Raw genomic sequence first — 27,474 nt, 5'->3', positions numbered from 1 at the left:
CCGGGCCCCCTGAATCTCTAGTCAGGTGCTCTACCAACAGAGCTATCTGGCATCGGTATCCTAACCAGTCTGACTTTCACATTCCTCCCCCCTTAAATGATCTTTGCCCTCGAAGATCACCCCCAGGCTCTTTCCCAGGCAGGAGTTAACCTGTCAGTTCCTGGGGTTGGTCACGGCACCAAATTAACAGGATGGGAGAAATAATGACGGACCAGACTGGGATTCGAACCCCGGCCTCCTGAATCTCAAGTGAAGAGCTCTATCAACTGAGCTATCTGGTGCCGGTATTCGTACCGGTCTGACCGTCACAGGATATATATCCGATAATATCATAAAAAGGAAATGGACAACTTTGCCAAACCTATAATTGACAGTTATATCAATACACTAAACCATGAATTTGTCCTTATACAGTATAATATACTATATACGAATACAATCAACAACGGTTTTATACTTGAGGAAATTCGAATTTACATACTACACATTACAAATTGTTTGATTTTTTCATTTTATATTGACACTTTTTTAGGATACGCTACAGAAAATATTAAAAGTACCTCAAGTGTATCCTTTAAGTTCCGTTATTTTACTGGCTTATGTAGAAACAACGGGACAGGGTGAGTTTGAAGTTTCTACCCAGAACCTAATAATACCCACGGCCACAACGTCATTCGGCAAACCTCGTTGCACGAACTTAATGATCGGGATTGGAATACAATAATGGATAGAAATAGTTGAATGTATAATAAAAACAAACAATTTTACTACTTTAGATTAAAATTGTCTCTTTCTGGTGTATAACCTATCACCAAATAACAATAATTTCAAACAATCTGATTAAAAATAAGATTGCAACACCTGCATGTTTTAATACATCGGGATCGGATATCAAAGGGTACAAAGTGAAAGTTGCTATGCATGAATTTTCATTTTGTTCACAGGCTGCTGCTCATGGCGGGGGATTTGATAGTTGAAATATTACAATAACCGAATAGAAGTCATGTGGAATGTGTTTGTGCCTTCCTGTATACTTAATCGAAAATCGGGTAAACTTTATGGAAGAGTTATAGGGGAAGAGAGATTAGTTCTTATTGATGAAGACAGTGTGCATGCTACACATGGTGACAAATCAATAGGTACATTCAGGAAGCTAGTTGAGGAAGAGTCAAATGAAAATAAAAACAAAATAAAAAGTTCTAATAAATGTATTTTTATTGATTTGTGTTGCAACACTGATGGAGATATTAGTTGTGATATTATAAATAATTCTGAAAAACTTGAGTGCAACGTAGTGGTTTTTGAACCCCAGCAGTTTGTTGACTCATATTTTCTAAATTGGAACAAGTTGACAGAAACCAAAAGTGAAAACATTGTAGAAACTTTGTCCAGATTGTTGAGCTTGGTAGATTTGAATAATGCAAGGACAATACTCCTTCAGAAACTGCAATGTATGGTGATATTTTTATTCCAGATTATTGGATATCTCTTAGATAACAGGTAACTAACACACATGAGTGGATTATACTATCTGTCATTCTTTGAAAGGTGACCTTGAACTCATTTTGAAGGTTATGGCAATTACTAAACATGTTCTGGTTCATATATGCACATCTGCAATGTGCTTGAAATGTATTTTTTTCTTAGTTTAGTCTTTATTATGATAGGGTTGCTAGACTTGGACCCCTCAAGTTTGTTGCAAGTTGTTCTTCATTACTGAATCATCAGATCTCTAGGAGACAAGAATACCTGAATGCCAGAGGAGGTGACCACCGCTTGTCAAGGACACAACTTGGGTGAGAATTATGGATTGGATTTGATTTACCCCTCCAGTTTTCAATTAGAATCCAGTACTTTTGAATTTATATTATAAATAAAAGAAGAATTTCAATTAATGCTGCTCATTTTTTCTTTTTTGATTTGCAGATTAGCAAATGTGTGTTTGAGACAATTTTTGGACACAATGCTTGGAATGACAGTAATGTACGTTTTCTTTCACAACAACCTATCTGATCAGCTAGCAGCAGACATTATCACCTGGGCCTATGTAAGTTAATTTAAGAAACAAATATCTGTAACGCCTTTATTGAGTATAATTTAAAATCAAGGAATAAAAACTCTTCAAAATATTTTGAAACAAGAGGCCCATGGGTCACCTCACTCACCAGAATTAAAATGTTAAAATCTGATCCAGATATTGAACTTGCATTCATTCATGGAATAAAATCCAATACAAAAAATAGATAATTGTCTTCATTTCTTGATTTATTTCTTATGTTTCGGTTTTGCTAAAATATTAATGTAGTTATGATTAAGCATTTTATTGTAATTATAAGCCAAAACCAAATACATGTGTAGCATTTTCATAGTTTTACATTATCTCTGTTTAGCCTCTGAAATAATTGTGGAGAAGAGTATTTAAACACACCCGCTTCATTGTTGGTTTTCTGTAGGCTGTTGCTGACTATCTCTATTCGCTAGTCACATGGTTGATGGGTGCTCCAGCAGGACTGAAACTAAACAAGCAACTGACTGAATTTTTAGGACACTTCTTCCTCTACCATATACACTTATGGAAAGGTATCGTACTATCGTGTGTGGATCTAAAAAAAAATTTCAAAGGGGGAGGGGGTCAAAGGGACTTCCAAGTTTGCCAGGGGGTCCGAGGCATTTTTGGGGTTATTTAATTTTTATCACATTCAAAAGACTGTGTTGCTGTCAAATATTAGAATTCATGTTCTAATCTTAATTGAGGATTTATATTTTATGTATATGATTATCTTACAAAAAGATTTTTTCCAAAATAGGCCCAGTCTGATAAATGGTTTTGGTGTACTAAGTGTATTAATGTTGTCTATCTGTTTGGCAGGATATCTAGTAATCTTACAGCCAGTGTTAAGCAGTGTGCTGTGGTCTGCGTCCCTGTTAGGGGTACTGGGATTGACTTCACAGTTGTGCTTTCTACGAGATGTGTTGTCTATGATGACCTTGCACATATACTGCTTCTATGTTTATGCTGCTAGGTAAGGAAAAGTATATTGATTTCTTTTCCATTGTGTTAAAACTGTTAAATGATTCACTCTTGATCCAGCTATTTTGGGTTGTTTTTTTTAATGTGAAACAATCATTGACAAAATATAGACAAAAACTCTGAATTCTGTTTCTGCATTTGAAATTACAAGTGTAGAACAGCTTTAGTTGTCCTTTTAATTATGCTTACATTCTCTCCAATAACAGAATATACCAGTTCCAAGTGTATGCGCTGTCAGCTTTCTGGCGTCTATTTAGAGGGAAGAAATGGAACATGCTGCGCCAGCGTTTGGATTCAGTTCGTTACAACGTGGATCAACTTTTCCTAGGAACTCTTCTATTTACCATACTTCTCTTCACACTACCAACATTTGCGTTATATTATGTTGTTTTTACATTGGTATGTACTTTACATTATCTATTTACCATGGAGTCATTACAAGTTGTGGTTTATTTTTGCTGATTTCATGCCCCTCCTCCCTTCAGCTGCAAATTTATACATCCTCTCATTATAAAAAAAGAAGTATATTCATTCAAGTAATACCGGTACAAGTAAAACCACGTAATTACATCCCTTTAAATACGTGAACAATTTACTAGCCATGATATTTGCAAGGCCTCCATGAATTTAAGGAGGCCGATTTAGGGGTTTTTTGCTTTAAAACTACAATAGCAAAACTTTTATATTTTTTAACCTTATGTAATATACACCAACTCTAGTATACTTGCGAAGTTTCAAGAAAATCTACCATCTGGTTCGTTTTAGTGGCCATCTCAAAATACAAGTACATTTAACATAGGAATATATGGTAAATTATTATTTACCACACTTTGAAGCAGATTTAAAACATACTGCATCATCGATTTTCCTCAAATTGTATTATGTGATTAGAAATACGGTATCATTTTCTACCTTGAATGTAAAAAATACTAAAATTCTATCATCTGGTTCATAGTGGGGGTCATCTCAAATATCAAAATGCACCAAATTTTGCTATATATTTGGAGTATTACAAATGTAGAGGGGTACAATGGATTCATTCGAAAATTCATTCTACAAAGCTTCATTTCATGTCATAAAAGCAGTGGCAGCGGAAAAACCATTTAAAAAATAAAAATTCTCTTAAAAATTCTAAATATTATTATCTTATTTTGTTTAGTGTGTTCAATTTAATAATGATATCGAAACAATTTCTTTAAAAGTATAAAGTTTACTAGAATGCGCAAAAACGTGCAATGAAAACTGAAGTCGCCCTCCTTAAATTAGTCCACAGTACTGTATTTTATACTTTTCAGTGTATTATATACCTACAGTTTACATCAACATGTTTAAATTTGAATAAGTTAAAGTTTAGACACCAGAGAGTTTACATTGAAACTTTATCATTTATCCCTTGCAGCTCCGTCTTATTGTATTGACAGCTCACCAAGCAATCCACACTATCGTACAGACAATTGACACTTTCCCGCTGTTTTCGGTAGTGATGTGGTGTTTAAACTTTAGACAAATGACAGGTAATTTTGCAAATTGGTGTACGGTTCTTAATTTCTTCGCTAAGTCAAAGACATCATCCTATTAATAGCCATGCTAGTTTCTGACTGGCTTGTATATTGTCATCAAGTTATATCTCCCTCCCACTTTTAGTTTATTCAATTAAAAAATGAAAGTATTTGCTACATTTACTGATAATTAAATGTTTCACCTATTTAATTTTCAAGTTCAATGGATTGCTGCTGTATCTTTCAGTCCTTTGATTTTTAAAATAAAAATATTATTTATCAGGGTCTCGTGGATATTTTTTTAGGAGATGTTTTATTCACTTGTGTTACACAGAAATCCAGCAACTTGTTACCTGTATTTTCACTCCAAGTAAGATTTAATTAAAAATAATTGAAATTCAGTTTACCTTCATTTGGTCCTTTAAAGCTCAGAGTATAATTTGATTCACTTAGTATTTGTGCCTTATTTAAGATAACTTCACTGATAATTTTTTTTTACATTATTTCAGATAATACAGATGCCAATAAGAAAACTCCTCTCAAGATCTGAAAATCCATTTAGAAAAGCACAGGAAAAGAAATACCTCTGGAGCAGTTTAATTGGGGATCTTGTATGGGGACGTTTAATTTATCCATGGGTAGAAGTTTCTCATCCCTAATAAAATTTGTTTTATGAAATTTTGATTTGTTTTTATGTTTGTTTGGTACGCATTAGCTTTTTGCTAATTTCTTTCCAATTGATCATGAATGGTATCTATGTGTGTGCATGCACATAATCTAAATAGTTTAATGCTTCCAAACATTAGAAAAAAATTATAAAAATTTTGTTGTAAATTTATATTACATATTTTTTATAGTAGAGGCCCAAAGATCTTTATTGTCACCTGAGTACATGTACCATAGAGTGTACATAGACATGTTGGGAGATCTCAAACATTTAAGCCTCAATGTAAGGAATAAGGAATCATTCTTTGAATATTATGAGATGATCAAATAGATCGGGGTGATCAAATCCAAGAAAGCCCGAAAGTTGGCGAAATGAGAAAGAGCGTAATATACCTCTTTTTCTTGATAGTGCAGAGAAATATTCTTTTATTGATTGTTATAGCTTAACCCACCCCCCCCCCCAAAAAAAAATCCATTCCTATTAAATATACCTTTAAAAATTTCCAATTTTTTTTTTCCATGGTGCTTGCCCAATCAAGATGACAGAGTAGGAAACAAACTCATTGTGACTTGATACACAATGTCCATTTTCTTAAATATATAATTGGAAAAACAAAAGTTTCATACGAGTCCACCTGCCCGACAATTAGCTATATGTCTGTTTAGCTCTCGGTTTGGGAAAATCCGCCGTATATAGCTTCAAAGTCGCCCGTCCAATTTTTTTCGACCAGGAGCTACAGACCTGCAGCTAGCCCGACAGGATCGTATTGGTCGGTGTTTGTCGTGATAGAATTGTCGTGATCGTATTGGTCGGTGTTTGTCATTGATAGAATTTTAGTGCGAAGTAAGATCGGAAACATACATAACGTTATAAAGTAGTTTATGTCTCTGATAAGATTCTACAGATCTAATTTATTGCTACTATTGAAGGAGTCGTCTTTAAAAACATTTCATTTGTGTATGTGCATGATTAAGTGCCCCTGCCCCCTCCCAGATTGAGAAAGCGTGTGTATTCGATAGGTTTATTTTAACGTGCGGTGGAAAAAAACTCCACTGTATCGTACGAAAAATGTACATACACGTCATGTATCTTTAATCGTGCTGGATGCACTGGGCAGTTTCAGTATCAATGTGAAACAACACGAGATCAACTGGACCAATTTTCGACAGCAATTAATTTTTTTTAAGTTTTACTGTGCTTTACATGATGCCCATCAATAAACGCAACGCGTGTCATAAATACCGCGTTTTTGCCAAACATACTTCATACTTGTATAATATATATCAAACGTGGAAGTAATATGATTATCAATTGAAAATTCTGTTTCGAATGCACCCGTGTCTTTGCTGTATCTGATCTCGTGTTAGCTCATTCAGAACGTTTTCCAAATGTACGCGTGTCTCTGTCGTTTATATATTGCGACCTCGTGTGCAGCTCATTCCGATCAGGTTTTAGATAAAGGTGTTACAGGTTGTCATATTAAAATGCACTTTTCAGTGTGGTCAAAATGATAGGACCTGTTATAATTATTGAACTGAAACACTTTCAAAAAAAAATTTCTTCCATTTCCGTTTTCCACCATTTTGTTCCCCATCGTGGCCTCTCTAAGCGATCAACAACAAAATTTTCCATTCGTCATATTTTAGGGAACAACTCAATAGCTGGTATAACCATGATATTTGAATATCGTACTTTGATATCACCCCTGCATTACCTGCAAACAAAGCGAGACTAGGTATTTGACCATTGGAGTTTAGTGAAAAAAATCTTAATGAAATATCATTTATTTGTCTTTCACATATACAGGGTTTCCCAGAATATCTGATACCATTTGAAATTCATGTAAATTTATTAATGCTTGGCCAAAACTTGTGACTCAAATATATAAAAAGTAAAATAGTTGAATTTTTTTTCCACAAAAAAGTTTAGGAGAAAAAAATTCCTTATTGAAATATGATGTCAAAAAATTATATATATCATATTTCTTTGGTTGATTTTTTTTTCAAGATGAATCGGAAAAATCGAGAGCCTTTTTAAAACTTTTTTTTTCAATCTACACTCAAGATATTGTTGCATGAATTATTAAATTAGAATACCCTGGGGAAAAAACAACTTTAAGCAAAGCAACAGTCAATTTAAATAGTACGAAGATGGGATGACGTAATCATTGATAAAAAAGGACGTCAATATTTGACACACTCTATAAAGTATTTTTCGTTTTCTGTTAAATAAATTTAATCAAAGTAGTTTAAAGAGTAAATGGTATCGGATATTCTGGGACACCCTGTATATATGACCCCATTTTCGTGTTCTTTATTTAAACGTGATGGAATGTGTGGGTGCGTTATTAGCAAGATGCGACAAATTAGTCTCAGTAAAGAGACACGAGGTTAAGGCATAAGGGGTTTACGGGAGGTAACTCTTCACATAGAGATACCAATTTACGTAAATGTAACACTAATATTCTTAAAAACTGATATATAACTTACATTTTTATATGTGTGTGCCTTTTTTTAAAGAGAGGTGGGTGTCATTTAAAAAAAAATATATTTATGCATTTTCTCATAGAAAATAATATGTTGCAACAGGGCGAGGGGATATAGCCTACAGCACCAGCTTTTCATTGGTTAGAATAGCTATTTGCATATTATTCCACACGCATGCGTTAAGGGCTAGGTGGCCATTTTGGATTCTGTCGTTCGACGACAACCACGAAAACTCTGAAATACGAAAATGCAAGAGATTTAACAAAAAATTCTAAAACACAGTAAGTACGCATTAACATTAACTTAATAAACTCCAGTAAAATCGTTGTTTTTAAGTTTACATGGCTTTTACATTATGACACTTTCCCTTGTTTTAACATTTTAACACATAATGTAAAGATTAAAGAATATTCAGTCTGCAAAGACAAATCTCACCTGTATATACGTTTGAATCCTGTGCTTAACATGCTATCCGTCTTTATGAATCATATTTGGAATACATACATTTCCCTTTGTTTGTATCGGTATCAACACAATGCTTTCGGCATAGACGTCGATGTTGTCGACCATTGTATTTGGCGATCTTGAGTCGACCCCTCTCTTTAACGTCACGTGATATATTTTTATTGCAGAGAGGCCCTGCACGGGTTATTTTTAGAGTTGCGATGATACTGACGGTGGTGTCAACTTTTGAATTTTAATAATGTAATAAATCTGACATTTTAATTTTTGTTCTTAGAAATTGATATGAAGATAAATTTCACAGGATGTGGTTTTAAGCCAAAGGTGCATTGAATTATGCACATTATCATGGCCCGAACCCGTCATGAAACATACTTGGTGACCACGTGGCAAATCTATCCTTGAAACAATTTATCGACAATCAGCGGAATATTTTGTATACTATAAGATATTAGCGCAAAGGGTGATAATTTATGAATTTACACATGATTTATAAAAAGTTAATTAAACCTTTATATTTTTTCAACATAATTTAATGCACGAGACTATTCTGATTTGTCTCGATGTCGTACCCGTGCAAATGTTCGAAACATTCGCATAGAAATCATCACCGTCATCATCATGATGATATCTCGTCATCATCATCATCATCAGATATTGAGATTTACGTTGACTCTCTTTAGTGCAAGTGTACCGTAGCAGCCCGAAATTTGCTCAATTTTGATCGATTTACTTCATATTCCTTTATATACATGTATATTTATATCGATGCGGTTGTAAAATTTATTATAACTATTAATTCAGTTCATGTTTTCACCAAAGCAGAAACGACAATAATCTGTTGGGTACGAGAAAAAATGGGTTTTGAAATTTTCCCTTAGGTGAAACCAGTCCTAACTGGATTGATGACGACATGTTTCCCTCCGTACTATCAGCGAAGCAGACATTCTTTATGCGAAATGGAAGAGGATTGGTCATCTAATATTCACGACACACTTATTTTTGCGTAATTTAAATCAAAAGATCTTGATAACAAATGATGTGAAGAAATAGGCCTAATGTAAAATGCGCGATAGTGACACGCCGTAGGCTATATGTTATATAACGTTATGCCTAACTGACGTGTCGTCACTGTACAGCTGTAAGAAATGTTACGGCTTCGATAGATCCATGTATGCAATTGATAGACCTCAGTCATTCCGTAAAAAAATGCATTACATATATTCTTTCTCAAAATATATATATATGTAATTCTAAACAAAATCATTATGCAGAAAGTCTATTTTCACTGGTTAGATTATCGTTATTTAAGGAATAAGAAATCATTATTCGAGTATTAACGTTATGTAGAGATCAAATACGATCATTTGTGATAAAATCCAATCAATGAAGCCCAAAGGGCTTAATGATAGATTTGATCACACCTTACCGTATTTGATCACCTTATAATATTCAAAGAATGATCCTTAAAAAATCCTAGACTAAGTTTGTTCTAATAAATATATCAACAATTGCTGAATTTAATATTTATTACTGTGGTTTCGTCAATATTCATTGAATACCAATTTTCGTGGATTTCGTTGTTAAGTTGGTCCACGAAATTAAATGTTCATTGAAGTTCAATTTTAACTAGGATCATTGGCCACGAATTTATGTATCCTTGAAACTAAGGTTTTCAGAAAATCCACGAAAACTGATACCCACGAAAATGAATGAAACTACAGTAATCAAAAATGTACATATTTAACGTTATGTTAACATATTTTCATTGTATAAAATCATGGAATTTCTGCTTGTCCCCCTAATTTACTTTATTTACGTCATTGATGAAATGTATTGAACTATTAAATTATATTTAAATTACATTTTTCAATGTCTTTGCCGGTGATAACACTACATTTACATCCACCAAGTATTATTCCCTCTATTTCTTACGGAAACATATAGTTAATTCATAGCTCTATAGAACAGCCAGACTGAAATCTACACGCCCGGTTTATCGATTGGTCAAAATCTACGGCGGCTGAAACTGACAAGAAAGTGACAGGATTGAATTTGACACGCCCTGTTTATCGATTGGTCGAGACCTACAACTACCTAAGAAAAATCACAGACTGCACGAACTAACCATGATGATGTCAGACTCAAAGTCTCACTGGAGACGATTTGGCTGTTTCTTTTAGCTAACGTACTTATGTACATTAACAGTAATTTAGTGAATTTTACCTACTTTTTACACTCAATTTATTAATTAGTTAAAATAAAGATGTTAATATAAGCAATAAAATGCTCACTTTGGTGATTCATGTGGGTTATGAAGGTAGCAATCATTGATTTAAGTGATGATTTTGGTCAGGGCGTAAAGGTTTTTGGGCTTAATAGGATTTGATCACGCCCAACCAAAATTATCACCTCATAATATTCAAACTTGGGAATGATTCCTTATTCCTTAAAGCGTTTATAGGCTCATATATCACAGACAATGGAAAATAAAAATATTTGATCATAAAAACATCAGGTTTAATTAGTCTAAGTGTATTTTAAATATTTTGCATATGTATTATTAACAACAATGAAGTTAAAGGACCTAATTTGTTATTTATTATAAACTATATAATTTGTGTAACATCTCTTTGATAAGTGTTACTTGCAACAAAGAGATTATGAACTGTTGCTCAGAAATCATTTATGAATAATAATTATATAAGGACAAATAATAAATAGTTCATATAATTTTTTTTTTCACTTATATTACATTAATAATATAATGATGGGTTACCATCTCCAAACTTGGTATATGTTTTTCAATCGTTTAAGTCCTAAAATTTTCTTATGTGTACATGCAGGTAGATAATGTTGACCTTAATTATTCACTAAAAGGAAGGACATACTTTCTGGTCTTTGTATAAGAGCAAAATGAATTATAATCAAACTTTTAAAGTTTATTTAGTTGTCACTGAATATTTCAATAATAAAAGGTTTTGAAGTGATTAACTTGCAAATAATTTGCCATGAAAATCTATTGAGAAGAGAGATAACTCTTTTTAGAAAAATGGAAGAAGCTTGGGTTTCTTAACTTTCTTGTTATGTGGAAATATTTGTTGAATAATAGCATGAACATTATCTCTATATTGTCATTTGAAAATTTCTTAACTATAGGTATATGCCCATAAAATTTTTTAATTTTAGGTTATAAAAGAATTTTGTTACAAAGATTGGTGATTAAGTTATTTTGAAGGAAAATTGGTTTAAAAGTCAATATTAAAATCAATATTTTATAGATATGTTTAAAGGATTGATTTTTATCCCCCCACCCCACCTCCTCCCCCCAAAAAAGAAAGTATTTTTTAAAACACTTAAAAGGGGGCAAAATTAAATTACAAAAAAAAATAAATCAATTTTAGGTGTAATTAATGACCTTTCTCAATTTTAATCAACTTTCCACATACTGTAAATTTTATTGCACTGTAGAATCATGAATGAATTGGCATTTCCAGAACAGGGGTTTTGAGATAATTTCCAGCAAATAAAAAGTCTATACAGCATGATTTTTTTATTAAAAAAATTGTTTGATGATCAAACACCAAAATAATTTAGATGGATTGGATTCTTTCTTGTTGCTGCTTTTTCCCCGAAATACTCATTTAAATGCTTAGTTTGGTCTAAATAGTATCACTGTGTGATGATCTTATATGGAGTTGGACATTTATGTGATCCCTTACTGTTACATGTGTAGACTTATTGTCTATTTTTGTTTATAATAATGCTTACCAGCTGGCATCTTTCAGGTGACCAAGGGATGGGGGGGGGGGGGGGGGGTAATTATGGTGTATTCGACATCATATTTTGCAGAGACTAGGGGAGATAACAAAGAAATTAAAGTTATTTTCTTTGATTTTTTATGTTACTATACGTAATTATATTTTTGTAGACCAGGAGGGAGGTTGTGTTGGAATGGCTGAAGAAATTGTCATTTTTGCAAAGTTTTTGTAAAGGTAATTACCATGTTCATGTAAAATGTGATGAAACGAATTGCTAGTTTACATAGGCGTCGGAAGCAAATTGAAAGTGGGGGGGCTAGACTAATCCTCGGAAATATTGCAAAAAAAGTAATTCCCAAAATCATGGAAATCCTAATCCGCGGGGGGGGGGGGGGAGTATACCTATACTTCCAAAAAACAAATTACTTACCCAAGTTTTCTTTTTTCCAAAATCATGAAATTCCTAATCCGTGGGGGGGGGGGGGGGGGGGGGGGGCTAGTATGCTTCTGAAACTAACTTCTCAATCTTTCAAGGTAAATTTAGGAACAATAATCTTTCCTGCGAGAAAAAGTGGGGGGGCTGAACCCTCTATCATGCTATGTTTCTAATGGTTAGGTATCACTTTGCAAAAAAAGTGGGGGGGCTAAGGCCCCCCTAGCCCCCCCGGTTCCGACGCCTATGGTTTATTCATGCATGAATAGCACTCCTAATACATAGGAGTGATATTAAGATGAGTAAGAAAACACAAGGAATACATCGTCATGAACTATTCTTATTTCGATTCATTCATTTTCAATATTTGGTATTTGGTAAAGTAATTCAGCTTGTGATTTAAGACAAAAACTTTTTGCAAAAAGACAGTTACAATTTTGAAATTATTGATATATTTTCTTATGTGTACTGATTTAATCACAATTAACAATATTATGAAATCAATTTACATGTATTTATTTTTTTGCAGTTTAAGTGACTTGGGTACTTTCACAAAATTTCAAAATGAGCAGCTCGGCTACTTCTGAAAGTTGTGAGACACCAGGTTTAAATGCTAGCGCTATAAATGGACAGTATTTGATGGAGAAAAACCAAATGAATGGCCAGAATAATTTGGCTATTGGTCACAGTGACCAAAAAGCGATTAAGGAGGCTCCCCCTCCAAGAAAGGAAGACTACTCTAGTGACATGGGCATTTTTAACAGCAAAAATGGGCCAACGTTTGATGGCACACCTATAAATCTACTGGATGAGAGATCCTTTGTAATGAATGATAAGATGAAAAACTCACTCAGGGATTTTATGAACAAAATGTCTGAAAATACTCCAACCCTTGGAAATCTCTTAGCCAAAACAAAATACACTGGGTTAAATTCCAAGGACACCAGAAGTGTGATTAATATGAATGCGACCCCGTCCCCCACCACCTCCACCACCACCACCACCCCCACTGTGTCAGGTGGAGCCAAGGCGGCATCCATAGGAAACTTGTTTGACAAAATGCAAGAAATGCAAAACTCTACAACTTCTGATGAGAAAACCACAGAGAAAAATAATAAAGGTAAGATTATGATATCGATGCCAGACCTACGAAAAGGAGAGAGTAAAATAACATTTTAGTACATCTTATTTAACAGCACCTGACACTAATTTCAGTTATCAAATTGAAGACGTTTAAAAAAATAAGTGGTTGGTACTTACAACAAATCCATTATGGGGATATTTTTTTGATCTGTCATATGCATATGAGTTTAATTTAAGAATTTGAAAAATGATCTGTACATTTTATCAATTTGCTCATACACATTGTATTCATATTTCAGGCAATGCAGCAGCAAGTGTAGAATCAGTGACCAATAAAAACTGTAATGAAGTGATTGAGCTTGATGACAGTATAGAAGACAAAGAAATAGAAAAAAACAACTGTGATTTATCTGTGCAATCAAATGATCTCAAAGACAAATGTAACCAGAAGAAATCTGAAGATGAACTCCTAGAAATAAGTTCTGATTCAGATAATGAAGTCAAGCAAAAACTTCAGAAAGAGGAGAGGAAGGAAAATGACATGAAATCAGAGGAGGAGGACAAGTTGTTGGCATCAGATGAGGATGATACTCGACAATCAGGGGTATCTACAGCCAGTCACCACTCTCAGGAAACCATCGCTAAATGTGAGGATTCTCAGGAATCAATGAATAAATGTGAGGACTCGCAAGAATCTATTGGTAAATTTGAGGACTCTGGAGAATCCATCAGTAAATTTGAGGACTCTCCAGAATCCACCAGTAAATTTGAGGACTCACGAGAATCCACCAGTAAATGTGAGGATTCACGGGAATCCACTAGTAAATGTGAGGATTCGCAGGATTCTGCAGACTGTGAAAAAGGGTCTGACAGTAACAATGGAAAAGACAATGAAAGTGCATCAGAAAAAATGGAAGTTGATGAAGAGGAAGAAGAAAGTGATAGTGAAAGTGTTAAAAATGAGGATTCAGATAGCAAATCATCTGAAGACAGCAAGAAATCAGACTCTGGGGACAAAAAGGTAGAAAAGGGTATAAATGAAAAGAAAAGACCAGCAAACTTTGAAGATGCACTTGCCTTCGGACCAAAGCGTACCCGATTGGACATGGTAATAGGAAAGCTAGGATCCCAAATTGGAATTGCTCCTGAGAGTTTGAAAGACGAGGAAATGTCTGACACCGATACAGCAACTGAATCCACACCAACACCTACTGAGGACACTGAGGATGAAGATGAGGAAAACAGTTTACAACGAAAGAAAAAGAAACCTCCAGTTAGGCTGTCCGAAAAGGTATGGTACTCATTTATTTTAAAGATTTTTTTCTTGTTATTTGGATAGTAAAGAAACATTTGTTGTGAACTTTTGTTGAAGCTTATAGGGTTTGAAGATGATTTGATAGGTATTTTAATTTTCAATTGTTGGAGTGTTCTGTCCATGAAATAGTTTTTAGGAAAGAGGTCTGAATGTGGGGACATTGCTTATCATAGTATTACATAACATATAGCTATACAATAAGATTTTTTGAAAATTTAAATCAACTGGAGACCAGGTTGATCTGCAGGCACCCTATAGGCTATAGTGATCAGTCCATCTGTCCATCCAACATCACTCACTGGTTTGAGGTATTTTATCTCTCCCTTTGGATAAAAATTCCTTGTCATGTATAAATTCCTTGTCTGGACCATTTATTGGTCTCCACTTAGTTCATTATGGCTTATTCTTCACCAGGTTTTTTTTTAGGGGGCGTAGGGAGCCTGTATTCGACCCCATTCCCAACGGTAAAAAGTACATGTTTTTCCCAATTTCATCACAGAAAATTCCCAAAAGTTAAAAGCAAATATCGTTTAAGAAAAAAAAAAACGTGTCCCGAAGTTCGTGAAAAGCAAATCGGGATCGGGGTTTTAAAAATTAATCTAAACCGCATGCTCCAAATAAGGGCCGCCATATTGTGACTGTCAACCATGTCGCACAATTCAAAGTATTACAGAAAAAAAAAATTAAACTGGATGATGCAAAAATGGTTAAACACATACTTTTCTAACAATATGTTTATGTCTTATTTGAAATTATTTAGAGAAATGTAAGGTATGACATTTTTCCCAATTTCATCCAAATGTCGCTATTTTTCCCAAATGAAAAGGCCCAGGCCCTTGTTTTTGGGACCTAAAAACAACCCTGTTCACCCAAACAACGGTGACCTCAAAGTTTTAAGGTCAAGGTCAAATTTGAAAAAAATCCTTTTCTGTAACTTTGCAAGATCATAGAACATTTGATGCTGTTTTAAATCAAGTTTTGGATCATACTTTTTCTCCCCTTGAACTACTTTATCTTGCTCTGACTTAATTCAAACACCCCCATCCATCCCCCCCCCCCCCCCCCCCCCCCCGAAAACTTCCACTGTGTAAGTGATGCACAGTTACATTAAACCAAATTTCAAGGTCAAGGTCATAGAGATCGTCTTTATTTGGAACTTTTTTCTCCCCCTTGGCCATATCTGCTTTTCTCTACACATGTAAGGCAATTGTTTGATGAAGAATGCTTTATGATCTTGAACATATTCTTAAACAGGCAAAGTCCTTTAAAATGCCTTTTGTCTAGGGCCTATATATAGCTGGGTCCTTTGAGATAAAAAAAATCTAATTGATATTTTGTTGGAAAATGATACAGAAATATGCAAGCATGATGTAATGTTAAAAGTTTGTTCAAAGTTCATATCAATATGGCATCTGTAGTAAGATATTTTAAAATAAAGTCAATACAAAGAATGCATAGAATTATTCAAACCAAATGCCAATTGTCATAATGGTTTAAAAAATGAATATTATTTTTGAGTGAAACAGGAATTTTTGGATTGGAAATTTGTTTGGTATTTCATAGGTATTTTTAATCGGGTTTCCAAAAGGGTACTCTCATTGTACAGATAACTCCTCCTACAGTTTTCAAAATAAGAAGTTGTTCTTTTGCAGATCAATTGTACTTATATTAGAGGTGTGCATATTGCTAGGATTTTGATTTCCGATAATTTATGGAAAAAAATCCAGCTTTTGAACTTAGTCATTTTTTGGCAAAATATTGCATGTAGGGTACTCCATTTCATTGGATACGGGTTGACATGGATTATGGATACAGTTCACATAAATGAAAACCAGGTTTGCTGTCACATTGACAGCTTTTCACTTGTTTCTTACTTCAACAACATACTGGTACACATGTCTGTCTGACACAATTTCATTAAATTTAAAACTAGTCTGTATATTGAGAAAATTCATGCATTGTCATACAGCTTACAAAAATCAATATAGAAGTGAGTCTTACTGGATTGATCCAGTTAAAATTAGATTAATCTAATAAACCAACAGCATGACATATGGCCATGTGTAGAAATTTTACCTAAACCAAGCCATTAGAAAGAAGGGCCTAGTTAGCACTTAAAAATTAGTCTTCCTTTGTGTAGGTTGACATAATTTTGATAGAGATAAATCTTTGCAGTGAGTTTCAGATTTTTTTCTATCAAAATTTATGTGCCATTAAAGTTCATGAACAATTCTCTATTACAAAATACATAAAAATGATTATATTATCTTCTAAAGACTGCATATTTTCAAAAACCACTATAGTTATACCATGTGTTATAAGAATAATTAACTCGAATGCCTCAATCAGTTGATTGTGGATCGAGTTCTCATGGTCTCAAAAATTGATGATCAACATAATCATGATATTTTTATTAAAAAAAGATTCACAAACTATTCAGAGAACACTATATTTTATTATTAGAGAATCAAATCAAAAATATTTAGCCATTTAGAATAATATAAAAATAGTGCCTGTTTGGGAAGGTAACTGTTGAAATTGACACACCGAGAAAAACATTGACAGTGGTTTTTGAGGGGTGTCAATTTCAACAGTTACCCTCCCAAACAGGCACTATTTATTTTATTATACTAAATGTCTTATTTTTAAAGAAAATTTTACTGCTTTTATATGAAAATGAAGTGAATTCTACGGCGAACCGTATGCGCATAATGTACGCGCATGTAACAATTCGTTTTATTATACTTTCATGTTAAATACTGAAATCTGATTGGTTTAGACGTACATGTACCGGGTAGTTAGTAATCCGTTCTATTACCCTCAGCGTTAGCAACACACTTGGCAATGGGTATAACACAACGAATTGAATTGAAATTGTCAGTCCATACAGATTTCTATCAGTCCAAACATTTTTAATAAAAATATGGAAAAAACTATATTTGAATTTTATCATCAGTTTATTTCATTCTCAACTTACAATTCCAAAACAATTAAGGTTTTTAATTTCTCTCATTTTTTTACCTGTATCTGATTCCTCCTAACAAAAAATTATGTTTGTTTACGGTTACCCAACCGACCCTATATTTAATCGCCGACCTAAATGGTTTTTTTGTCGTTGAAATTCCGGAATTCTCATGGTATGTTTAACTTTTACATGCATGTTAATCGAAAACGAAAGTGAAAGAGAAAAACATGGCGTATGCAATAGAAAGATTACACCTGTCAATTGAAGTTCACTCCTTTTCACGTAATAGATCCCCATGAGTAGCTTGTATGAAATCATTTTGACTTCCCAAATCACTTTGAAATTTCCCAACGGGGCTAGCAAGACCTGATTAGTCTCGCCTCATTGCACGTGGCTTGGGTACTATAACCTGTGCACCTGCCAAGTGACATCGCTATATATTGAAGTTCTTTAGTTTGAATAAGTGAATGTCTCTTCTTTTGAAATAAAATAATTTTATTTGAAACTTACAATAGTTTGCATTCCTAGCACTAGAATGCACATACCACTTGTACTCGAACTATCTCAGTGCAGTAGAGTAGTAACAAGTGTTTTTAAAACATTCCTTAAGAAGAATTTGCAAAATAATTAAATCAAATTGCTTCTTGGTACAATTGATTTATCTATTCAAAGAAGTTATTAAAAACGAATTATCTTGAGAATGCCTTGTAGGATTTAGTCAAAACCGGATGTAAATGAAGAAAACAAAATGAATTAAAGCATGTCAACTCATCAGAAGTACATTGGTGGATCTTACACTTTTCCCAGCTTGTAACAGTAAATTTTATAAACGAAGTTTACTTCTTTGAAGCATAAAACATCAATTTTTAAACATTAATTATTGTGGAAATTAGCGTGTCTAAATATAGATGATTTAACACACACGTGAATAGCCATGCACATGTCATTCTTGGACACAATTAATTTAACTACAGGCTAAGTTAATTATTATTACAGTACGGATTATATAATTTTTTTAAATGACAAAAGAACCATTACATTAAGGGGGGCCCACATGAACTGCATGCATTAAATAACCTTTATCTAGGTGTTTGAACAATAATGGGTAAATGGAAAGATACCTGAATTCTAGACGATTGCAAAGTTGTTTAAAAATAATCAACAAAATAAAAAAAAAAATCCGACCTACCGACCCTACTTTTTCTCAGCATGTAACAGTAAACAAACATATTTTTTTCTTAGGCCTCATTCTCTTTTTCTCCTTTTGCTCACCTCATGCCACAGGTGCTTGGTTGTCAGTGAGTGAAGTCTTTATTATTTGTTCCCGAAGACATAAATGATTAAAATTGGTATTCTTGTGTATTCTTATGTATATTGCAGTAAAAACATTTACTAAATGTACATTAAAAAAAAAATGAACAGAGACAACAATCGCCATCTTTGATTTATCAGTTTTATAAGGGACCCTCATTTTCTACTACCGATATGTTTTAAACGGGGTTTCCAATTTTTTTCAATGATTTCTGACAAGATTTAGGTTGGAAAATGATTGAAAGACTTACTCCTTTCGTCTGACAATATCTGTTAGTCGCATTATAAACATACCATGTCAATATGTACTAAATACTTGCCAAACTTATCGAAAGCAATAGGAAGTTAACAGTTGGGGACGTAAATTCTCCATATAATTACTGAGGTGTTCCAAAAATGTATGATAACGTCTAGATAGAGAAAAAAAATCCCTGAAAAACTCTTCATGGTTTTATTGTATTTGTTCAGATCTCCTCAGGAAAGTTACCATCAAATTCCTTTGCTTTTGTACAAAATTTTGTCATATTTTCTCAAGTTGCTCTATCAACATCTACTGGTCATTTGGACTGACAGGCAACCTCATGTAATTGGTCCTTGGCTATTTCTATCAGTCTTGCCGACAGGAATGAAAGATTTCAAGAACTCGCAACTAACGATTTTTATTGTCCCCCGCCGCAACGCAGAGCGGGGACATAGAAATGCCGGGCGTCCGTCCGTGTGTCTGTGCGTCCGTGTGTCCGTCCGTCACACTTTTTTGTAAGCGCTCTCATGCCTACAAATTTTGACGGATTTTCATTAAATTTATACCAAATGTATATACCACTATTACCTTGGTCAAGTTCGAAAATCAGCATTGGTCGATACTTTTTGTTGGAGTTATGGGACTTTGACCACAATAATGACTCCGTTTTATCCAAAAATTGACCTTGTAAGCGCTCTCATGCCTACAAATTTTGATGGATTTTCATTAAATTTATACCAAATGTTTATATCACTAATTCTTTGGTCAAGTTCGAAAATCAGCATTAGTCGATACCTTTGGTTGGATATATTGGACTTTGACCACAATAATGACTATGTTTTATCCAAAAATTGACCTTGTAAGCGCTCTCATGCCTACAAATTTTGACGGATTTACATGAAATTTATACCAAATGTTTATACCACTAATACCTTGGTCAAGTTCCCAAATCAGCCTTGGTTGATGCTAGTATACTGCTTGACCGGCGGGGGACCCAGGAATTCTATTCTTGTTCATTTAAATTTGTTCAAATAAAGTATTCCTGCAACATGAAGAATAACTTTCCTGAGTTATGAAGACAGTCCTATGGAGGATCCAATATATTATCCATAATGTGCCCCCACACATTTAGTAATTCTACACGGTGCAGTATTTTAGTTGCAAAAAGAAAAATCAGACTGTAAAAAATAAACTTTATAATAGGGGTTTGTTTGGTTTTTAGCTCACCTGAGCTGAAAGCTCAAGTGAGCTATTCTGATCACATTTTGTCCGTCGTCCGTCTGTCCGTCTGTCTGTCCGTCCGTCCGTCCGTCTGTAAACTTTTTACATTTTGAACTTCTTCTCTAAAACCGCTTATCCAATTTCAACCAAATTTGGCACAAAGCATCCTTAAGGGATGGCGAATATAAATTGCAGAAATAAAAGTCCGATCTGTATTCAAAGCGGAGAAAACCTTGAAACTGTAGAAAAAGGGGGGTGCATTTTTAAAAATCTTCTTCTCAAGAACTACTGATTTCAATTCAACGTAGTTTAGCGTAAATTATCCTTATGGGAAGGAAAATGTATATTGCAAAAATTAGGTTCTATATCTGTTTCAAATCTGAGTTATTACGAAATTAATAATAAAGGAAAGGCGTGTTTCAGCTTCGCGTTCGGCATCCGGTAAAATGGGTAGGCAAGACTTGGCCTGGGCAAAACAAAAGATTGGCAGTTATTAATCTGCCAATCTCATTAAAATTTCAGGATATTTGATGGACCAGTAATATTTGTATTCGCTGTAAATATGCCGCAAAATAATGCGTATTTGGAACTGACGATTGCCGATCTGCCCCGGCTTTTATTTTGCCACGGCCCGGGTTTGCATACCCATTTTACCAAAACTCGTATTCCATACTCTTTGTTTAAAGCAGCTATGACATTATACGAAAAAGGGTCGACCTGACTATGATGAATTTGCTTGTTATGCAACAGTTCGCGTATGAAGGGAAATTTTTGAAACATGCAAAATATAGGCCTATTGGTGCCGATTTTGTGAAGTAAATTGAGGCTAAATATTTCAATGCGTTGACAGTTTTCACACATGACGTTGGTGTTAGCTTGTTCTGATTTTTGTTTCGTTTTCATTATTTATGCTTTGTAACTTGGAGACTATCGTCTGTATTTCGTGATTTTTACGTATCAAATCAAACAGATACTTCGGTAAATCAAACAGTTAACTGTTTACCTGCGCAAATTAAGCAAAATCTGATGTATCAAAAAAGTACTGAAATACAATTCATTCTATCGGTAATTCGGCATTATCTTTTGCGTAATGGTAGATTACAATGCAATAGGTTTTGTTGAGTCGCTCGGCATTTTCTCGAGTTTATTCAGTTTAAATAGAGTTTGATATCGCTGACGGAAATATGTAGGTATATATATATATATATGATTCATTTCGAAAAAATAAATTGTGTTCTTTATTTGTTATAGTGCATGTTTCTTGTGTTTAATTGTTTACAATTTCTATTTACTAAACATATTTGAGTGTTACGCTTCGATTTATAAGCAAGATACAGAGATTTGCTCACAATTCTATGTTTGTACACAGATCTTAAAAACTAAAGATTAAAAAAGTAAAGAAATTGTCAATATTTATTAAGAAAATTTTTAAAGTCTGTTCTTCCAGAAACCAACTTTAACAATTATTGTATTGTAAACTTAACCTTTAAAGCTCACCTGAGGGTGGGGCCACAATGGGGGGTGGGGGGTCGAAGTTTAACAAATAAATATATAGAGTAAATCTTTAAAAATCTTCTTCTCAGAAACTAATCAGACATGAAAGCTGAAACTTGTGTGAAAGCATTATCAGGTAATGTACATTCATAGTTGTGAAAATCATGACCCCCGGGGGTAGGGTGGGGCCACAATGGGAGATCGAAGTTTTACATAGGAATATATACAGTAAATCTTTAAAAATCTTCTTCTCAGAAACTAATCGGTCAGAAAAAGCTGACACTTGTGTGGAAGTATGCTCAGGTAGTGTAAATTCAAAGTTGAAAAAATCATGACCCCCGGGGGTAGGGCCACAATGGGGGGTCGAAGTTTAACATATGAATATATAAAGTAAATCTTTAAAAATCTTCTTCTCAGAAACTAATCGGCCAGGAAAGCTGACACTTGTGTGGAAGCATCCTCAGGTAGTGTAGATTGAAAGTTGTGAGAATCATGACCCCCGGGGTAGAGTGGAGCCACAATGGTGGGTCGAAGTTTTACATAGGAATATATAGAGTAAATCTTTAAAAATCTTCTTCTCAGAAACTAATCAGCCAGGAAAGCTGAAACTTGTGTGAAAGCATCCTCAGGTAGTGTAGATTCATAGTTGTGAAAGTCATGACCCCCGGGGGTAGGGTGGGGCCACAATGGGGGATCGAAGTTTTAAATAGGAATATATACAGTAAATCTTTAAAAATCTTTTTCTCAGAAACTATTCAGCCAGGAAAGCTGACACTTGTGTGGATGCATCCTCAGGTAGTGTAAATTCAAGGATGTGAAAATAATAACCCCATGGGGGTAGGTTGGGGCTACAATGGGGGGTCGAAGTTTAACATATGATTATATAAAGTAAATCTTTAAAAATCTTCTTTTCTCAGCCAGGAAAGCTGAAACTTGTGTGGAAGCATCCTCAGGTAGTGTAGATTCAAGGTTGTGAAAATCATGACCCCTGGGGGTAGGTTTGGGCCACAATGGGAGGTCGATGTTTTACATAGGAATAAACATAGTAAACCATTAAAAATCTACTTCTCAGAAACTAATCAGCTAGGAAAGCTGAAACTTGTGTGAAAGCATCCTCAGGTAGTGTAGATTCAAGGTTGTGAAAATCGTGATCCCCAGGGGTAGGGTGGGGCCACAATGGGGGGGGGTCAAAGTTTAACAAAGGAATATATAGGGTAGATCTTTAAAAATCTTCTCAGAAACTAATCAGCAAGATGATTCTTTACAATTGTTAAGACTTTGGCCCCAGGACAATTCTTAGGCCTCACGAGAAGGTTCAGAGTTTGATGTACGTTTATATCCCATATATAAACTATTGTTAAGGATCTTTTTGAGAACTGCAATACTCAACATATGATATGACTATAAAATCATCCTGTTAGAAAAGGGACTAATGATTATAAACATAAGAATGTCCAGGGGAAAATGGATTTTATTTATACAGGATTTACATGTATTATTGTACATTGTCCAGATAGTTTGTATTATGACTCCATTAAGCTGATTTTATCATACCTATTGTTCCTCAGGTGAGCGATGTGGCCCATGGGCCTCTTGTTTAAAGAAGATTTCTTCTAAACCTAAGTGTGTGGGTGATGTGATTGATATGTGTATTACAATGTATTTGCATATTTTCATCGATATTTTGATATATTGTCATAGCCTTTATAAATGTTGGAAAAATTAGAATTTATTAATCATAAGTGATACCCAGAAATGTAATTGGTTTAAAAAAAAAACAAAAATCTAATTTGCCCATACTTGGTTTCATTATATGATATGTCAGAAATGATCATGATGATGGGGACACCTTTGGACAAGAAAATATTTTTGTTAGAATTAAGCCATCAAACATTTTTGGTATTTTTGCATTACATTAGCTGGTATAGATTTTAACCTTGCAGCTTTGGTCGTTTTTGCAGGCATTAGATAAGATGGTAAAAACCAAAGTCCTCAACCATCTGAAGACTCAGAAAGATGGCATCGTAGCAGAACTTCAGCAGAAAGTGGAGGAGCTGCAAGCGTCCAATGACGGCTGGAAGCAGAGGGTGAAGGAGCTAGAGAAACAGATCCTAGAGGTCACAGTCCTACAGCAGAAGCACGAGAAACGCAAAGCCAAAACCGCGGCTCTAAGGGTAAGAGGGTGAACCTGGTCAAATGAATTGTTGTTGACTGAACAACAAACAATGAGTCTGTGTTCTACTCTTTTTCAAGCTGCATGTACATCTATGTTGTTTATTTTCTTGTAGCAAATCACCACAAAGAATGTTGGGGTACAAGTGGATTCTCAAAGGGTGAGTTAATTTTTTTTTTGGTCAAATGTGCTGTACTTGTGATTGCTTAACCAAAATATAACTAGCCAAGAGTACAAGTGCTCCTCATAAAGCAATAGCCCAGATCTAAAGTTCATTGGACCCATGTCATTTGGCCATCAGACATTTACAGTGCTGGTTCAACTCTATATATTTACATGCAATACTTGTGAAGAAAAACATTTGATCAATATGTATATTTGCTCACCAGGCAGCTGCAGCCATAGGTCAGTTACAGCAGCAGCAGGTACAGCAGACTACACCAGTGAAGTCTCCCACCCCCAGGCCAGCCAGCAGAACCCCCACCACCACCACTGTCCAGACCCCACCCACCACTAAACAGGGCCCAGTTCTCAACATCACTAAGAGCACCTCAGCCTCCCCTCAGCTGGTGCCACCAAGGTCCACCCTCAACCCAGTCCCAAACATTCCAATTCTTAAAACTCAGACCACTGCACAATCTCAGGTACATAGTTTTTGCCAATATTTATTTACTTACTTTGAGTGCTCTGAAACACATTTATTATTTTAATACAAATTCAGTGTTTGATAAGATGTGTTTTGCCTTTCAGACAGGGTACGTCAGTCAAACAGCCCCTGTTGTTGCTTTGGCAACGTCCCCAGCAAATACTGCAGACAACAGCAAGGGACCATTTCCATCCAACCAGACTGTCAAAAGTATTTTGGATAACAGTCGCGGTCAGATTGCACAGCCTACAGGCAATTCTCGCGTCAGACCAGTGCGAGCAATGACCCCAGCAACACAGATCAATACCATTTTATCGCCTCCCACAATTCCCAATCAGATGACGTCATTTATAGTGGTACCTACCCCAGCTCCAATACCCAACACCAAACAAAATGTTTCAGTTGTCACAACACCAGTGGTGAACCAACCCATTCAACAAGCTCAACAATCACAGCAGGTGCAAACAAAGTCAGTCAAAGTCATTGATCTTACTATGGAAGAGGAGGCTAACAGAAACCTGGCTAACAGGGGAGTGGCTTTATCCATGTCTCAGAACCAAGTGCTTGTTCCAACAGGACAAGGACTGCCTCAGGGTCTCATCCTTGGAAATCCAGCAACATCGATTCTAAGGAACGGTCAGCAACCCGCTTACCAGATAGTTTTTAGCTCCACCAGTCAACCGGTGCGTCTAACGTACGCAGCCCCCATTCCCAACACCAGTATGAGACCTGCAGTGGCTGGGACCACTGTTGTTGCATCTACCTCTCAAACTATAGCAGCTATGCCTCAGCTGAGACCTGGCCAAGCTGTCGGTTCTCCAGCTAACCCCAGGCAACCACTGCCTGTAACATCAGCTCAGCAAAGACCACCTCCTCCCTTGCAGTATGGGGCTCAGGGTGCCAATGTAAGTTTACTTGTTGTAAAACTAGCATAAATCTTTTGGAGTTCTTCATGCTAACCAGTATATTGGATAATGTCCATCAGTTTGCATTTTTTATGGATAGAATTATTGTGATTTTATTAAAGCTGATATTTCATTTTGGTAATTTTTCTTCCAGAGAGTAGCAAACACATCCCTGACGACTGTAGCACCCCCTCCACTCGCCCCTCAACACCCTGCTCCCTTGCCCTCCATTACCTCAGCAGTGGCACCAGGTCAGAAACCATTACCTCCAAAGCCCAGTTTGAAGATCTCCAGAGTGAGCCAGGGTGAGTAACATTACCAGTATATAGAATGTCAGATATTATGTGGGTACAAGGTTTAAAAACTTGTTGATGGATACAGGTCTAAAATTGCAAATGGAGGAATAGACCAATTAACTCTTGATTTATTGTTATGATATGAGTCTGTATTATTTTGCTGTAGGTATTGTGCTGTCATGGAATATGACTCTGAATGAGACACCCCATGCTGACATAGCCTCATATCAACTGTTTGCATATCAAGAGGGCACTTCAACACCCAGTACAACTCTATGGAAAAAGGTTGGCATTTCCTCTCAGAGCAAAAAGGGAAATTTGATTCAAAGGGCCAGTCAAACAAATACTTGTACTTTTAATCAGTTTGTTCCTCTTTCTGACATCAGACAACTTTTCTTTGAGTGAGTATTTGTCTTTGTTGTAGGTGGGGGATGTGAAGGCGTTGCCTCTACCCATGGCCTGTACTTTGACACAGTTTCAGGAGGGGAACAAGTACCACTTTGCTGTCCGCCCCGTGGATGTACTGGGGCGTAACGGTCATTTCAGTGAACCCAGCTCAATACACCTGCTCCCCAACAAGAAGGATTAGCAACTGTCTGTATTATAATGGCTCCTTGGCAGCAGGTAGCAATGGCTACAAATTAATGGCATTTTTATCCCCAAACACAAGAAGCATTGTATTCAGTTTTAGTATTGTGGACTTGACTAGAGAGAAAGACTGTCTCTCTGTTAATTTGTTGTACTTTTTTATACCAATCGAGCCAAATGACAAATGTGTATATATATTTAGTACATGTATTTATATTTTAAATTTTTTTTTTGTATACATGCTGATGATTCGAACAGGGATATCTGCCAGGATTGTTGACAGAAATGAAATGTTGTTTTAATAAATTCCTTCTTGTTAAGAAACAGTGAAAGAACCAAGAAAAATAAGTTGACAAATTAATGTTAATTATCAGAGGTCATTTGCATATCGACCTTGTACTAAAAAATTATTTATTGAAACGCAGCCTTATGTAAATGTGAACTTCTTCTTGATTTTATGGCTCTTTCGAAGAAAAAAATTATTACAGAAGACAAATTTGATAAAAATTAGTATTGTGGAGAGTAATTAATTGAGGCAGTGTTCAGTGATATGTGTGTTGTCATTTTAGAAATTGATTTTAGTGTTGATGTTTTAATTGAAAGAATGGTGTGAACAGAAATCTGGGATCTTTATATATATAGACATGTTTTATGTTTTTGTACAGTAAATTAAAATATATGATTTCTGGATATTGTTTTTTTCTCAGAGAAACTAGTATTATATAAATAGTGCCTTTTTAGGAGGGTAAGAGTTGAAATTGACATCCCGAGAAAACTCAACCAAGGCGAAGCGGAGGTTGACAATGGTTTTCGAGGGGTGTCAATTTCAACTCTTAGCCTCCTAAACAGGCACTATTTATTTTATTATACTGAATATCTTAATTATATGAATGACGT

General features: G+C 35.0%; 2 protein-coding genes and 1 long non-coding RNA gene across 4 annotated transcripts; 2 read left to right on the top strand and 1 right to left on the bottom strand.

The window, feature by feature from the left end:
- The first annotated feature begins 870 nt into the window (after nt 1-870).
- LOC105347359 (phosphatidylinositol N-acetylglucosaminyltransferase subunit Q) lies at nt 871-5,208 on the top strand. The gene is made up of 9 exons (XM_011456407.4): nt 871-1,500; nt 1,668-1,796; nt 1,927-2,047; nt 2,454-2,580; nt 2,870-3,023; nt 3,238-3,430; nt 4,431-4,545; nt 4,836-4,900; nt 5,040-5,208. Exons 1-9 carry the CDS (start codon nt 1,004-1,006, stop codon nt 5,187-5,189), a joined length of 1,551 nt encoding a protein of 516 aa, XP_011454709.3. The 5' UTR covers nt 871-1,003; the 3' UTR covers nt 5,190-5,208.
- Nucleotides 5,209-7,721: 2,513 nt separating this feature from the next.
- On the bottom strand, nt 7,722-8,351 carry LOC117684830 (uncharacterized). The gene is made up of 2 exons (XR_004598557.2): nt 8,119-8,351; nt 7,722-7,917 (listed from the first exon to the last, which is right to left on the bottom strand). It is a non-coding gene; the product is annotated as an uncharacterized lncRNA (long non-coding RNA).
- On the top strand, nt 7,823-27,265 carry LOC105347358 (activating transcription factor 7-interacting protein 1). Of its 2 annotated transcripts, XM_011456406.4 has the most exons (11): nt 7,823-7,964; nt 12,077-12,140; nt 12,869-13,459; nt 13,722-14,713; nt 23,931-24,143; nt 24,258-24,302; nt 24,532-24,786; nt 24,893-25,693; nt 25,848-25,998; nt 26,156-26,274; nt 26,414-27,265. In XM_011456406.4, the coding sequence occupies exons 3-11, from the start codon at nt 12,904-12,906 to the stop codon at nt 26,576-26,578; spliced, it is 3,297 nt and encodes a 1,098-aa protein (XP_011454708.3). In that variant the 5' UTR covers nt 7,823-7,964; nt 12,077-12,140; nt 12,869-12,903; the 3' UTR covers nt 26,579-27,265. The 2 variants fall into 2 exon arrangements, with proteins under 2 accessions (XP_011454708.3, XP_065923770.1); XM_066067698.1 differs by lacking the exon at nt 12,077-12,140 and having other exon boundaries at nt 7,942-7,964.
- Nucleotides 27,266-27,474: the final 209 nt, after the last annotated feature.

The sequence above is a fragment of the Magallana gigas genome, chromosome 7, assembly GCF_963853765.1.
Source record: "Magallana gigas chromosome 7, xbMagGiga1.1, whole genome shotgun sequence".
NCBI lineage: Eukaryota > Metazoa > Mollusca > Bivalvia > Ostreida > Ostreidae > Magallana > Magallana gigas.
Note: the sequence above shows the minus strand (reverse complement) of the source record. Positions and strands in the feature narration are given on the sequence as shown.